The sequence below is a fragment of the Pseudochaenichthys georgianus genome, chromosome 4 (genome assembly GCF_902827115.2).
Source record: "Pseudochaenichthys georgianus chromosome 4, fPseGeo1.2, whole genome shotgun sequence".
Lineage (NCBI taxonomy): Eukaryota > Metazoa > Chordata > Actinopteri > Perciformes > Channichthyidae > Pseudochaenichthys > Pseudochaenichthys georgianus.
The window spans coordinates 5010143-5027219 of NC_047506.1; the positions used below are offsets into that span (position 1 = coordinate 5010143).

The 17077-nt window shown below is 43.3% G+C and overlaps 1 protein-coding gene across 3 annotated transcripts in view; it reads right to left on the reverse strand.

Annotated features, from left to right (window-relative positions):
- The window catches only part of rxrgb (retinoid X receptor, gamma b), a 46921-nt gene that overhangs the window by 4591 nt on the left and 25253 nt on the right, over window positions 1-17077 (reverse strand). For 2 of the 3 annotated variants that reach the window (XM_034081259.2, XM_034081257.2), the window contains exons 2-5: window positions 9042-9256; window positions 2387-2531; window positions 690-881; window positions 293-453 (exon numbers count right to left, since the gene is read on the reverse strand). In XM_034081259.2, coding sequence (XP_033937150.1) covers window positions 293-453; window positions 690-881; window positions 2387-2531; window positions 9042-9256 — 713 coding nt within the window. The remainder of the gene's footprint in view (window positions 1-292; window positions 454-689; window positions 882-2386; window positions 2532-9041; window positions 9257-17077) is intronic. The other variant, XM_034081258.2, reaches the window with a different exon arrangement.

Here is a 17077-nt window from a genome sequence, read left to right on the forward strand (position 1 = left end):
GTATTGACCTTTACATGATTCTCTCGGCCTTGCAAAAGAACAACAAGAGTAGCTTGATTAATTGATGGAGTATCACGAGAGAACAGCATAGAGTGAATAGACTTAACTGATAATATCCCTTCATTCAGCTTCACCATAAAAGAGCGCATTCACTCAGCTGTGTGCATATTTGAGCACTACTGATCAGGCGAACATAATAACCCTTACATTGATTTGTCCCTGTTAGGTAGCACCTCAGCCTTGTGACGAAAACAGATAAATAATTCAGACCAAACCAAGCTGTGATTCTTACCGAGTTGCTGGGGCTGCCTTCGCTGTACGCCTCTGTTTTGGGCTCCACCGCCACCTCAGCATCCAGGATCTTGTCCACAGGCATTTCCTCGTTGAAGCTGCTGGTGGACTCCACCTCGCTCTCCCCCCGCTCCCTCCCCCGCTGCCTCTCTTCCTGCACCGCTGCACACACACATAGATATTTCAGATCAAACCCCATGCTTGTTGTCCCTGACTACACGGTGTTAACTCTGCAGTGGATCATATAAAAGAGACTATTTACTACACAGGAAAGCTAGAGCTCCGGCAGAGTTGCACATTTCTTATCCCCCTCCACATGCATTTGTAATGATTGAAAAGAAGATCATGAACACAAGCTTAGAGCTCATGCCCAGACCGAAACCTTAATCATAGCACACCTGCACACACACCTTCTCTCTTCATGCCCATGGCCAGGCACTTCTGGTAGCGACAGTATTGGCAGCGGTTTCGCTGGCGCTTGTCGATCAGGCACTCCTTACTGTCTCTGCATGTGTAGGAGAGGTCTTTACGGACCGTCCTCTTGAAGAAGCCTTTGCACCCCTCACAGCTGTACACGCCGTAGTGCTTTCCTGTGGTAGAAGTCCACAACATCAGTACTGATTTCACGTGGAAATATGCCTTTAGCTACGAGTGAATATATGTTAACGTATCTGTGTTTAGGTACATTGATGTAATCGCGATTGAAATGTTTCCCCTCCACTCCAAAAAAAAACAACCTTTTAAATGCATTGAGCGATAAAGAGCAAAAACATCAAAACGGAAAGCAATGAAAAACAGAATAAAACCAATTAAGTTCAAATAACTAAAGAGGTCCCTGGAAGGACAACATATCCAATACAGACTTTTAAACCTTTGTGCAATATTCACCTTGTTTTTACAATTTATAAGGATTTGTTGTAAATTGTAAAAAAAAAAATTATCCCTTCATCTAATATTTATATATAAATAAATATAACTTAATAATGTCTGCTTGCCTTTTTTTTATACATGTAAGTCTACTCTTTTTACTTTTGCCTTTTACCTACAATGTACCTTTTCTGCTGTTACACTGTAAATGACATGACAATCAATAAAATACAAATAAAATAGACCAGGTAATTGTGCTAATAAAGTTAATTGTAATGTGCAATTTGGGGAGCATGGTTACGATAAATGAATAGCGGCCTAAGAGTCAAACCCCCGGGGGCTCCACAGGTCATGGTGATCCTCTCAGCTGTATGATCACCAATGGCAACAACAAAGCCCCTGCCTTTGAGATCTGATCCGGACCGATTGAGGACTCTGCTGGATAATCTCAGCCATTCACAGCCAGATGCTGCACGAAGAACAAGCAGCACTCAAAGTGATGTTTCGCCTGAACAATATAAATATCATTTGCCACCTTAAGTAGTGCTTTATTGAGGTCTGAACCTAAAGTGTAATCTTTCAACAAGTGTAAGTTGTTTCCATCAGAAGGGGCTTTAAATGAGTAATTCAAACTAAACACGTGTGTAGTGTTGATAGCCTTGCATGTTTAAGATGTGTGGTTGCAGCAGTGGTCTTGTTTTCAAAGTTTAAATTTAAGGCCAACGGATATTTAAAATGTTTTCACTAATATCAAAAAAGCCAACTTTTTACACTTATTTGGGAACAGGAAGTCAATTGTTGTGTGTGCGTGTTTGTGCGTGTGTGTGTGTTTTTTGTGTGTGTTGGGGGATTAGTTAGCTTCTCAACTGTTGTAAATCAAACATAATATTCCTGTTGATGTGATAGAAAAAGGCTTGTCAAGTATTCTTTAATAAAAAACAATAAATTGTATTTATCTCTAGGTGCTCAAAGACGCTTTACAAAGATAAAATAAAAAAAGAAATAAAATGAAACTCACACAACAACAGTTAACACGAGGAAATGAATCACGTGTCTTTCAGAGATGTTGCAACACCTTTCAGAGTTTTACAATCAAAACGATCAAAGAGCAAATCAACTCTGCACTAATAAGCCTGACATCGATTGGTCTGAGCCATCTGTCCTTCAGCTATCTGGGTGGAGATGTTTGTGCTGAGTGTCTCCCCCCCCCCTCTCCCTCTAACATTACCTGAGGATCGGTCCCCACAGATGGCGCAGATGTGCTTTGACATTCCCCCGGGGCTCGGGCACTGGTAGTTGATGTTTCCCAGGTTCTGCAGGCCTGGTGGAGGCTTGATGTCCTCTGAGCTGCTGACACTGTTCATAGAGTTCATCTGGGGATGACAGGAAGAGAGACAAAGTGTTTGAGCTGAGGTGGCCAGAACTGAGCAAACAGTAGCGAGGAGGAAGCAGAGAGGAAGTAAGAGAGAAAAGTGTTGAGCTGTCTCATGACACTCGTCCCCTTCCTCTATTTTCTCATTCTGTCTTCCGCTCACTTTCGTTATTTCCTCTTCTTCCCACACACACACTTTATTGTGAAAGTGATGCTGACTTAGTGGGCGAGGCTTATGTTAGAGGCTTGTCATACAGGTTTGTGGACACGGAGAAGTGGTCATGTGCAGAAAGTGCAGTTCTCAGACACAAACAGCAGAGGGCACTAACCTCTAGTCGTCCACTTTCTGAGAACGGGAGAACATTTAGGAAACATGTGAAAAAACAGCGGACAGATTTGTTCACCAATCCAAATCGTTGTCTTCATTAATCATCAGTTTCTTATAATGGGGAAACAGCGATTTACACCTTAATTAAAGTGATTCTGATGCCCATAAATCATTTCATCTGTGACTTCACGGGAAAATCTCCTAAATAAGGGGTGACACGTGTTTGGGACGGAGCAACAAGTCCAGATTTCTTTGACTTTTACATATCTCTCTTCCACTCTTATCATCCTTTTGCGTTATTTGACCCTTTCCCGCTAATGAACGCCAGGCCGGATGCATATTTATGCTTCACATTTTTGTTTCTTAAGTTGCAAACATCTGCACAGCCGGGGGAAACAACAAGCGCGACCTACACATGCCCTCCTGTTCTATATATGTGATGCTGCGTAGCATATAGGGCATCCTTCCTGCAGTCACCTCGGGCGATTCTTATCACTTATTTACAATGTGCACTCTCTTCTGAATCTGCTCTAATGGCAGAGTGAACTTGGGATTGTGACCTTTACAGCAGAGGATATCATACAAGGGCTTTTTCTGTCTCTGAGTTGTTCTTAAGAAGACTCGTTCTGTAAACCGCCTCCACCGTCTTCTGCTATAGATGCCCCAAAGGCAGGAGGTCATACTTCAATTAACATCGAGCACCATGTGTACTTGCCAATGTGAGTCAATACAGAGCATATATTCCTCTTCATTGCACCTTTCAACAAAAGGTTGTTGTGAATTCAAACAGTTGTCGTTTTAGACCGAGAGCATACTAATGTAGAAAAGTGCTACAAGCAGTGAATATGGATTATTGATGCATCATACATTCTTGATACAACACATGCTATGAAGACCACATTGCTTCATACTGTATACATGAAAGGTTTACTTGGGCCTGTAATGGGCAAGACAAGCATTTACCACTTGTATCTGATATTTAACTAAATGTCTTGGATTGCTCATCTGACAAGAAAAGGCCGTTTGTGTATGTCAACTTATTTAAAGCTTTTTCCATACACTTCATGGGCTGCATGATTAATCAATTCATTGATAAAATAATGAAATCCATCCATCCATCTTCTCCCGCTTATCCGTGGTCGGGTTGCGGGGGTAGCAGTTCCAGCAGAGAGCCCCAAACATTCTTTTCCCTGGCCACATCAACCAGCTCTGACTGGGGGATCCCAAGGCGCTCCCAGGCCAGCGAAGAGATATAATCCCTCCACCTGGTCCTAGGTCTACCCCTTGGTCTCCTCCCAGCTGGACGTGCCTGGAACACCTCCCTAGGGATGCGCCCAGGTGGCATCCTAACGAGGTGCCCGAACCACCTCAACTGGCTCCTTTCGACGCGAAGGAGGAGCGGTTCAACTCCCAGTCCCTCCCGGATGACTGAACCTCTCACCTTATCCCTAACGGCCCGTCTACACTACAGCGTCGAAAACTCCAATCTGCCCATTCACTTTCAATGGGGTGACGTCACGTTGCCTCGCTTTTTCGCCGAACTGAATTGTGGGTAGCAGAGCGGTCCGTCTCCGCCGTCTCCGGCGTCAGAAGTTGAACAATGTTCAACTTCTGACGCCGGAGACGCCGGAGTAGCCAGCGCCAGCCAATCAAATCCCGTTTCTGAAAATCTGACAGCTGAAGCCGTAGCCAATCAAACCGCGTCTAAGCTGGGAGAGATATCCCGCCGTTCATTTCTATATTTCAAAAAAAGTTGGAGGAGAAACTAACTATCGCCGTAGCAATCACCCGGTTTTGTATGACCAGACCCTCTTCACCTGCCGGGAAACAAACCGGAGGAACCAGGCATGGAGGGAGGTGGCAGAAACAGTGGGTGAAACGGGTAGGTTTTCGCCTGTTTGGGGAGTTTATATATATATTGCTCCCATAAAATCCCCAGGGTTTTTTGCTTTGTATGTCGGGGGCGGGAGATTCATGTGATTGGTTGTTGGTCGTGTTGCTTGAATAAAATCCCCAAGCTCCAGACACGCCCAGCTCCAAGCTTTTTTTTAAGCTGTAGTGTGGACGCTCCGTAAGGGGATACCAGCCACCCTGCGGGGGAAACCCATCTCGGCCGCTTGTATCCGCGTTAAATAATGAAATTCATCTGGAAAATTCAGCCCCTGGCCCAGTATGTGAAAGTCAAAGCACATGAGTGGTGAGGCTATCATCACATATATTTCAATACAAACCAGTTAAACATAACTTAAATTGGCCTCATTCTAGTGTGAGTGTTTGGAGAGAAAGTCCCTATTGAAGAAACTTTGGGATTTTAGATTTTAGCCTTTGCAGACCATTTACATGCACACAAACCTACAACACACTACAGCCTACACTACAACCTTTTTTGAACCGAGAGCTACTTTTAAAGTTGCCAGTCTGCCGAGATCTACCAGTCCAAATAGAGAGGCATAGCCATTACTGACAGCCTACTACCAGGTAAATACACACTTCTACTTGTATAAAACTGACCTTTGTACGATTAATACTTCATAAAATACTGCAGATCCTTTATCTTACCTCTTTCTAATCTACATACAAGTATTTTACTGAATTTACACAACAGTGTTGTTGATACAGAGTTGGAGTTTATTCACACGTCACATACTACAGTGGGTAATGTTTTCAAGATACATTGAACTGTGCTGCCACATGACACAGGAAAAAAAGAAAATACTCTGAACCCTTTCTTTGCCATTATATAAAAATAGTGTTGCTACAAAAGTATAAATTAGGCTTACTAATAAGACTCAGATCTGAAGCTACACAGGAATCTGCTGCCAAAGTGTAATAAAAAAGACAAAATTAATAGAATCAAACCCTTTTTTTGTTGCATTTTAGTAGATTATAAAAAGAAATGCCTTTAAAATAGGATGCAAGCAACACTAGTTTCTTAACCTGAATTGATAATAGACTATAATCAATTTAAGTTTGCATTCTTATACCATTTTGTACAATAATTATAATGAATAAGTTCAAACAAACTCAAACTCACAGCTGATTAATAACGGTATCTAACTTGAGTTTTTATTATATCAAAAACCTGTTGAAATGCTACTGTTATTACTGTTTTATTACGCATCGGCAGCCTCCAGGAATGCTTCTTTCACAACTTCGCCGTCTTTGAAAGACTTCATGTGTTTCGCAAGAACGTGACTGACACGATAAGATGCTATGGTAGCAGCCTTGCTCTTGTTGTTGGGCCTGGTGAAAATGGACTGCTGTGCATTTAGCTGTCCTTTCAGGCCCCTCCCCTTTTGGAGCGTAGGACAGAATTAGGAGGGAAATCCGTCTCGTAGCGTTTATGCACTGTTTTGAAATGCCGCTCCTAAATTACCCTTCTTCGATAAAGCCACGCTCGCATTGCAGATGAGACAGATGAACTTTGAATTGTAATAGATACAAAAATAATCATCCTCCCACTAGGAGTGCAAATTATATATGGTTTGCTTCTGCCATGATTGCGGTCTTGTGTGTGTGTGCGGACTGTCACTCCTGGTGTTGACAGACACGGACAACGTTAGCGAACTAGTGCACTGCCCACCAGCCACGCCACGACACATGGGGTCACGCCGGCCAATCACAAAGCTTTGATGCGTTCAAGTGCATTATTCTGGCACAGGAAGATTATGTTATAGGACATTAACGATAAAACAGAATATTGTTGTTCTATTTTTAGACACATCTCGCGATCGACTGGGAATCCCCATCGACTGGTTGGGCACCCCTGCACTACAGGAAAGGGGAAACTCCAAAAAGAATAATAGGGCCCCTTTAATATTGAATATGTGTTGGTAATGGGTTTGTTTACAATGAACAAAATTGGTCAAACAAATGTTCATATTATCAGTTAAGAAAAACAAGACACTTTATTTTTAACTATCAGTCAAACTACTCAATTGTATGGAGATATGACAGACATTTATAAGTCCAGAAAATAAGGATTATGCATTTTAAAGTGGAGAAACCAGACCAGTAAGACCAGATCCATTTCTGTTCCCTCAGAGCCTAAATTTAGCAACTTATTCAAACCATCAGGGAAAAAGCAAGAAATATCTCCAGACATATTATATTGTAATCCAATCCTAATGCTTCTCACATTCAACGGCTTTTCTGGCAGCAGCATGGGGACTCCCCCTCTGATCCTGGACCTGCTGTCTCTCCCCTCGCTGACACAACCACTAAGCTGTATGCAAATACATGCACAGTGAAGGCACACATTTGCAACTTTAATTGTAAAATATTTGGAAGAACTGTACAAGTAACACTGCATTTAGTTGAACTGGCTTTGTCGGGTGATTTGGCGTTGGCAGACATACTGGAGAGTGAAAGCGAGCGAATAGGAAGACAATCTTAAACGCAATCAACATTTACTTCATAATGGATTTAAATACCTACAACTAATCAATGAACAAGATGATAGCGGCACACATAAATACAACCAGCATGAATGTACAACTAAAATAGTGAATTTGCTCCTGTCAGCCCCAGCTCATGAACTTCATTTCACCCATGAACTACAAGATGTTTCATGACACGATGACCTGATGGGAGCCTGACGGCCGGCTGTTGGCGAGCGGTGAAAAGATGGTTACACAATCGTATCAACCATGGCCACCCTCAAGGCACAGATCCATACTGTGATTGAACCAATGTATATCATTGTCTGCTGTGCCCTGCAGCACTGGCCCTGATCCAGCAGCTGAAGCACTCACTCCATGTGTGTCTTTGTATGTGCGGTTGATCTTCAAAGCACTGAGGGGCTTGTAGATCATTCAAAAGACCACTTAAAGAAAGCTGCTCCATTAGCCTTCTCCCTCCAAGTCTTTGTGCCAGACAGTAAAAAAGGGCAGTCTTAAGGGCGTTTCTGTCTATTATTCATCCGATCTGAAAGATGCAGCTCACAGTGAAAGGCGCTGTTCATGAAGAACTTAAGTATCATAACCAAAGAGGAACCATAAAAGGAGACTTAGAGAAAAATTGACAAGTGAAGAGAGTGTGGAAAATGGCCGCTGCTCCTTATTCTCCTTCCCCTTTCTCTCAGTAATCCATTAAAGGGCTAATAGACGGCCTGCGTCTTAAGTCCCCTCGCATGACAGCAGTAACACAGAACTCAGGGATGACCTTTAGGGCGAGAAGTTTAAAGGTCAGCAGAAGGTTGGGGAGAGAGAGCAAAGCCAAGGTATGCCAGCCGAACACATTGGATATGCCTAACCCTCAACCTCCTGTTGAGAATGAGAAGCACGTGATCGCCCAAAGACCATGATAGCTGGACACGGACGACGCTTGCAGAGAGTGGTAATTTAAAGGAATGTGAACCTCTGTTGAGGGATAAGTAGAACGTTGCTGTTTTATAACCACTCACTTTATCATCTTTCTGGATGTTTTGAAATGTTTTTTTATTGTTTTAATTAGTTTGAACTAACTAAGAAGCTTACTTTGAAAAGAGATGGTAAAAACAAGCGGTTAAAGTGACAGGGTGAATTACAACATTTTATTTCAAGTGAAAAGCACACAAATAGTTCCTTAAAAAAGAGCATTTTAAAGGCCACGCACTTATTGTGCAAAATCCACGTTTTCATGTATTTTATAAATAAACATGTGTCCCCATCTGTGCAAAGAGATTCTGAGAGTTTCAGGAAAAAAGATTCGCTCACTTTTTGTCCTGATCCTGATTTATATAAAAAACCTGTCTGTTTTTGGCTTGTGTAACAATTAGCCAATCAGCAACCAAGGTACCCCCCCCCCACATTATCACCTGAATCCACCTTCAAGTTGTTCAGAGAATACCCTGGAAAACTCAGAAAAAACAAACAAAAAATCGATTTAATTATATAAATAAAATGGAATAAATGAGAATCGTATCCGCGTTGTTGATCTGTGATATTACGGTGTTACGTTGATTCGTTTGTCCTTCTTGGTCCATGCACTACGCATTTGAGTGGTTTTGTGTTCGAAAAAAAATGCAACCAAACAGATATTTTTCTGGGTCTCTGGGAAGAATATCCTTCAACCAAGGTATATGTGTGTCTACAGAAGGTCCAGTAGTGATAAACACGGTTCACCACTGTAATATATTGATGAAAAACAGTATAATAGGGGACCTTTAAGACAGAGTCCATCTCTATCTGATGACCACCTCACCTGTGGACTGCCGAGGGGTCCGAAGTTCATGTTGGGCGTGGAGGGCAGCGATATGGAGGGCGAGCCCATCGAGGAGGTGATGACGGGGTAGGGCGAGGCCAGGCCGTTCATCGACATCGGGGACGGTAAGTGCCTGGAGGAGCTGATGACCGACGGGTGGCCCACCATGCCTCCCATTGGAGGAGGGTGAGTGTGGGTCATCGGCCCCGAAGAGTCTGGAAGAGAAGGAAGAATTTGTTAAACGGTGGGGAGATACAAGATAAAGAGATTTGAGTTACCAGTTGATTACATACACCTAGATATAATTGAAAGCAGAAATGATTATTGTTAGAAAAATATCTCTCGTCATCGGCTTGAGCTTCAATATCAGGAAGCATGTATTTATTATCCTCTCAAGAATGGAAGTATCACATACAGAGCATTTGGTACAACTAGTTCCTGAACAGTGTCCTTCACATGCTGATATACAAGAGAGGGGGTTACACAGTCACACGATACATGTATACCGGTTCAAAGCAGTTACAATGTTTAGATTAGATAAGGCCCACGTCAGAAATGATCATGCTTGTCATATGTCTATCTCCATAGAGGCTGAATCATCATTGTAACTAGAGATGTCCCGATCCGATCACGTGATCGGGGATCGGAGCCGATCACGTGATTTTCAAAAGATCGGAATCGGGAGGAAAAAATCGGGGATCGGGATTTTTTTTTTTTTATAAATTTTTTTTTTTTTATTTAATGTTACAAAACAAAAATGACCATGTTCACGTCTTAAAGTCATCCTGAGGACTTAGTTGGTTTAAAATTACACAACATCATGTATGTGTTGCTTTCTTTGGGCTTGTTTTCAGACCTGGTTGCTTATTCCTCTCAAAGCAACAGAGTGGGTGCAGTGTCTAATAGTAGCAGGAAGCTAACGAGAGGCTACGTTCAGCTGGTGACTCGGGAGTCGGGACAGAGAAAATGTCAGGAGTTTGGAAGTATTATAAAATTGAAAGCGAAGGCAGTGTAACAGCCAGATGCAATGTTTGCAAGGCAGAGGTTCCGCGTGGTGGAAAGAACAGAGCTACGTTCAACACGACCAATCTAATACGCTACCTGAGAAACAAACACCAACAACAACAACACGACGAGTACACAGCGGCCACTCCGGTAACGGCACTGAAACAACCGACACTTTCAGAGACTTTCAAAAGGAAAGAGAAACTGCCCCAGAACAGTGAAAAGGCCAAACAATAGCAGCCAAGATAGCTGAATTCATCGCGTTGGATGACCAGCCGTTATCTGTTACCTTTTTTTTCTCTTAATGCATTGCATAAAGATCCGATCGGGAAAAATCGGTATCGGCAGATTGTCAAAATCAAATGATCGGAATCGGATCGGGAGCAAAAAAAGGTGATCGGGACATCCCTAATTGTAATCGTTGTCACACAGCTATCAATCAGTCCTGACGCTCTTCTAGGTAATCATAGATCCTGTCACGTACACAGCTACGTAGGGCCTTTGTTATCATGTGCTACTCTGATATTGGAAGAGTACATTCAGTATTTTCCCAACACTTACCGATGATTTTACTTAAACGTGCAATTAATGAGTCTTTGTCCACTTGTGGCCAGCACAATAATCTGTTGACACAACACTGACGTATTTATCTCGGCTGCAGCTCATCCAGAGATTTGAGGTGACATTTATTGATACCATACCAGCAACATTTCTACTGTTTCAATGTCCGTACTTCTAGAGTATATGACATAGACATGAAAAACTGTTTTTAACTAAAACCGTTTCCATTTCAACATAAAAGCCCTAGAGACTTTTCTGAGGACACAATTCCTTCATTTGCTAAAACAAGGCTTTCATTATGACATATTTGCAGGATATGAGAGCAAAGAGTACCGTCTTTTAATGTAAATTATTATAGTTACTTACACAAGTGAGCACATGCTTCTTAACCTTCTTCTGTCTGAAAGAAACATAGAGTTTTATTTATAGTCAAATGGATGGACATCAGCGTTTCCGCCAGGGGGGCGTCTTGCCGTCATTTGGTGATTATTCGAGAGAAGATCGAGAGTTTTTATCGCTTGAAATGACGAAAAGGAAAAAGGACAAGGACATCCCTCTGTTGGAGGGGCAAAGGAGTCTGGTGGGATTATTTTCGCCGCCAGCAAAGCGAGTTCCTGTTGATGTGATGTGTCGGTCGCGAACGAGCCGGCTCTTTTAAGTGAACGATGGGAGCCGGCTCGCACCCGCGAACGAGTCGTTTTTTTTTGTTAAGTAATACAAGACAGAATGATGATGATGATGATGATGATGATCTCCGCGCTACAGCTGCTCCGTGCATGCATGCAGTGACATGTAATATCCAAGGATTAGAGACGGTTGGATGCTGCTGTTTTGAGCATTGCAATATATTTATTTATAGTTATTTATTTATGATTATCCTTAGGCTCAGCAAAGATGTGATGTCAGCTGCTGCTGTCTTTTTTTCTATAGTTAATAGTCACTGAAAGCCCTGCTGTTTTGTCAGGGCCTTTTTCTTTAAATATAATTTTAAAATGTCGATACAGTAGCCCCTTTTTTTAAATGTCTATGCTTAAGTTTTTATAGGTGTTGCTATCTGTTTTGTGTAGCGTGGTTCTACAAGCAAGTCAGTGCATTCATGGGGTGGTATCAGAGAGTCACCCGGGTCTGTAAATGCAATGAAAACATTTGGCCACAGCAAATCATTTATATTAAACATGTAATTTTTACTTTTGAATACTTCAGTACAAAGGATGTATTGAATAATGTAAGTGATATATGTGTACACATATAAATCATTCATTAGTCAAAACAGGGCTACATTTGATTTAATTATAAAAAGGTATAATATGTGGTAAACTGAAGAGCCGTTTGGGAGCCGGCTCTTCTTGGTGAGCCGAGCCAAATGATCCGGCTCACCAAGAAGAGCCGGAATTCCTATCACTAGTTCCTGTGACGGAAAGTGTACTGCCAGCGAGCCTTGACGGGGGGTGCTAGTGGAGCACGCGCGTGAACTGCGAGCACCGGAGCCTCGCAGCGGCGAAACTATAGGTTACTTACGTAACCCCAGTTCTCAGAGTAACATGAAGTGAGATGTCTCACTATGGGATGTGCCTCATCGCGGAGCAAACAGAAGCATCAATCTCATTACGCCAATCCTGATTGGCTGGTGATCTTGACGTCAGCCTCAGGAAATCACCCCCTATAAGTAGCCTGCGCCACGACGCATGCGTCATTCCAAATAAGCACCTCTTCTCGCTTCACCATAGCAAGGAGGGCCGTCTGGTGAGACATCTCACTTCATGTTACTCTGAGGCCTGGGGTTACGTAAGTAACCTATAGTTCTCATTCATAACACTCCGTTCGATGTCTCACTATGGGAAATTGTAGCTCCCGTATTGCCAGACGAGCTTATCTCGAAAATCACCGATCAACCAGAATTTAGGTAGAGTCCCGACTCAACAAGGTGCCCAGCACTGCTCGGGCCACGCTTGGAGCGGAGACGTCTAGCCTGTAAAAGCGGACAAAAGTGAGCGGCGAGGACCAGTTCGCCCCTGCACAGATGTCTTGGATGGAAACACCCTTGAACAAAGCCCAGGATGTAGCCAGGCCCGGAGGAAACCAGCGGTGGAGGAAATGCCTCAATGTCAATCGGGGTACACGAACCAACCACCTTTGGTGTAAAGGCAGGGTTGGGCTTCAACAACACTCTCGTTTGCCCTGGGGCGAACTGAGTGCATGAGGGATGTACAGACAGTGCATGAATATCGCTGACCCGCTTGGCGGATGCCAGGGCCAGTAACAGCACTGTCTTGAGTGACAGATGTTTCAAGTCAGCTCCTTCCAGGGGTTCAAATGGGGTCATTCTGAGCCCATTTAAAACCACTGCCAGGTCCCATAAGGGCACCAGCGACCTGGAGACAGGGAGGAGCCTGCGCGCTCCCTTCATAAAACGGCAAACCAAAGGATGTTGGCTAGCCGTCTTACCCTCAAAGCCCACATGGCATGCAGCAATAGCAGCCAGGTACACCTTGATCGTGGAGAAAGCTCTGTGTTTATCGATCAAGTCCTGTAGGAATGATAAAATCACCCCGACAGGACATTGAAAAGAGATGTGCCCTTCTTGAAGGCACCACTCCTCAAACACCCTCCACTTACAGTCGTAAAGAGACCTGGTGGAGGAAGCTCTCGCACTCTGAATAGTGTTTATCACCTTCTGAGGGAGTCCCACTGTATTCAGATTGTACCACTCACGGGTCAGGCCCATAGTGCCCCGCGCTCTGGGCGTGGGTGAAGGATCGCCCCCCCCCCCCGCCTGAGACAATCTGTCCCTGCGTGGTGGGGGCTGCCATGGCTGCCCCCACGAGTGCGTCCCCGCCTAACAGTGCGTTTAAATCGTGCATTAAAGAGAACAGCTGTCATTGAGCATCTTTTCCTTTTGCGAACAGATTTAACGCGGCTCGGCCGTAACGCACCCACAGCGGACTCCCGATCTTTGGATGTGGAGTCCAGTCTGCATAGAGTGGTGCACCTCTGGGCAGTAGTTCTGTCCCGAGGTGCATCACTCCCGGTACCTGTGTCGCTCTCAGAGAGGAGACGTCTGCCGCTCCAAGGGATCAGTTTGTGTGCCAGTGTGTGTGACTGGAGACAACGCAACCTCCCTTGGCAGTTCATTCACGATGTCGTGTTGTCTGTCCTCACGAGGACATGGTGTCCTCTGAGAGAAGGCAGGAAGCGTTTTAGGGTGGGGAACACCGCTAAAAGCTCCGGGTGATTTACGTGTGCACGCTGGAGGTCTCTGCTCTAGAGACCTCTCACCGGGCGACCTTCGTAAATACCCTATCAGCCTGTCTGACATGCGTCCGTGGTGACCACCTTCCGTGAAAGGACAGCGCCCGTAGGCGCGTCCCGTACTAGAAAAGTCGGGTGTAGTGCCACTACGGATTACATAATAACCAATACTCTCCGCACGCCGTGGCGCGCAGGGTTTAGTTTTATTATGAGACCCATGTTGAGCGGGTGCTTTACGAGGACATTTGTCTGCGTAATCTGACTCCGCTCGGCGGGCATTATAGATAAAACCCTTCTTTCTAGGAGAGAGAGAACCTCTCTCTCCAGAATATGGGTTGACTCTCTCTGGGCTTGTGAAAACAGATAGTGTGTAACCAGTGGCGACAGCCCCACCTAGTGTCAGCAGAAAGTATTAAAAAAAAAATGCAAAAAAAAAATTACAAAATATATAAAATACATTTTAAGATCATGTTTAATCATCTGATTCGTCTCATTGCTGTTTTAGTATGTGTTCTTCTAATGAGTGTCTACAGTGTGTGCCTATTGAGCTGTTTAGAGCCACTGGGACAAAACCCGATCCTGCCCCTCCCTCTTACTGTTTAAGTCAATGGTGACTGTAAAAACTACACTGCGCATGCTCAGAGTATTGTCCTATTTAATGTGTGTGGCAAAAAAATAATGACCAGAGGGGCATAGAGCTGCCATCCCCACCATACGTCATCTCACATAATTCAGAGCTGATTGGCTGTAAGTACGTGTGCCGCGAAAAGTGTGGTGTGTGAAGAGGAGACGAGAGAGCTGCAGTGAGGCGTCCTAAAACCAGGAAGTAAACTGCGCATGGCTTCCCTCGACCTAAAAGCAATGAGATTTCTCCATAGAATTTTAGAAAAGAGCTCAAAATAAGATCTGTGGGAAACGTAGCTGTTAGATAAATGTACGTTTTGTTCAGCCGGTTAATATAACACATGTCTACCCTACTTTTATCATTTTCGAATCATAAATCTATTGATTAGATTAGATTTATAATAGACTTTTGAAACTACAAGAAGATAAGGAGGACTTTTACAAAAAAGTAATAGAGATTTTTGTCCAGAAAGATAGGCAAATGGACTTAATCTTCATGTCATGGTAAGACTGCAATTTTATTGAAAATGGGATCTTACTAAGAGAGAACAATTAAATATTTAAATGATACAATTACATGTTTTGGGTATCCTTTTGTTGAACTGTCTCTTTAAAATTAATTGAAGCATCAGACAAAAAAAGCTTTTGAAAATAATATTATATTTTGATTTAGGTCAAAATATAATATGTGTAAACCTGAAGAGTCAGAGCCAGAGCCTCACCAGCCATGAACCTCACTGCAGAAGCTTATATATAAAGTTTAACATCTATGTTTTTTGTGCCCCACCACTTTTGTACATATAGAAACGCCACTGTGTGTAACTGTTTTGAGAAGCCCAGGTAGATGTCGTGAGTATCCCCTGCTGTATGCTCCTTAGCGCCAGCTGAGATGTCACGCTTACAGCTCCAGCCGGCACTGCGCATGCGCGTGACGGTGGTGCCTTTACAGCTCCAGCCGGCACAGCGCGTGCGCGTGGCGGTGGTGCCTTCACAGACCCATCAGTATTTCCGCCTTTTGAGAGATGCCGTAGCTGCTCTCAGAAGGGGAAAAATAGACGGGCTGTTTATTGGTTTTATTGATTTTCTTTTCATTTTTTTGAGCTGCGCCCTTGGCCTGAAGCCTGCATGCGTCAGCGGCAAATGTTTTTATAACAAAAGAATCAATCAACGTATGACATGTGTTTGTGCAGACTTGAGGATGGTGTTTAGGCATCTCTCGAGGCGGCGGGAACACATTGCAGATGTCAACGTCTCATGTAGGCGAGCCTCCAGAGCAAGTCGGACAAAATTACTAACCATCATGCAACGCACTAGCAAGATGTTGATCGCAATTGCGCAGGGTTGCGTTCCAATAATCCAAGGAAGGTTCCTAAACTAAATGGACTATTCGACTACAGCCCTAGTATCTATAAAGGGACGGCTCAATTCAAAATTCAAGTCACGTGATCACGAAACACTGATGGATATTATAAAAGGCAATCTTAATAGCAAGGTGGCTGAAATATGGCCTGGGCATGACATATTATCACCTTATAAAGTTTAAATTTACAAAAGACACAAAGCAAACAAGCATTTATTTTAAAAATGAGACGCTGAAAAGACCAGTAAAATATTCTGATAATAGTGACAGAAGTAGAGCGGTACCATATGAATTGACATATCTGAGAATCTGAAGATATATTGTAGATTACCAGCGCCATTGGTCAGTCAGTGAGGTGTAACTATGGCAACATGTGAGTGAAGCCCGTCTAGATTTTGGTCAGAGGGTGCTGACTTTGCTTTGCATCCATTGATGTAAACTGACAGGCTGGCATTTACATGGATGACTTACTTAGGAAAGCTGTCAGTCAACTGAGTAACAGGCCGCCATGGTCTGCAACTTCATGCATGTGTATAGTTACGAGGACATTCAGTCATCATCAACAATTACCAACATATACATACATTCTGACGCCTAAGGAACTAAATGTACGAGATACACATCGTACACTCAATCACACACACAAACGCCACAGGCTGTAAATGCTTGTGTTGCGATGTAGACTGATGTAAAGAAGAAAGCAGCACCTCTCTGGGCTAATGACGGTGAGTCAAAGACATGAATAAAACGGTTTTTATTTGAACAAAATGTCACTGATGAAGAGTGACATGCCACCATATGCACATTTTTTTAGACTAATGTGAATCCTTAGAAAAAGCATACGCCTCTGCTTCTGTGTCAGTGCACCCTCCACACACCCACACAGTGTGATACTGGGCCCAACGCCGATGTCCTCAGTTAAATGTCAAATAATTTGTGTCACTGTGTGTGTGCATGGCACGCGATGAACAGCATCTGTGTTTTGTTTACTTTAAAGATGCAAACTAAATTCATGTTCTTATTTGTCAGCAATAAATAAACTGATTAAAACACTCACTTTATCATCTTTATTAACATAAAAAGTATACCTCTGCAAAAAAGACCTTGTTAATGTTGCCATAAAGGATCTTTCTAACAGAAATGCAGTTCAATGCCAATTGAAAATCCATGATATATTAGCAAAGATTCCCTGTTGCCATTCCCAGTCTAATGAAGAGAGCTTTGGACTCACTTAAAG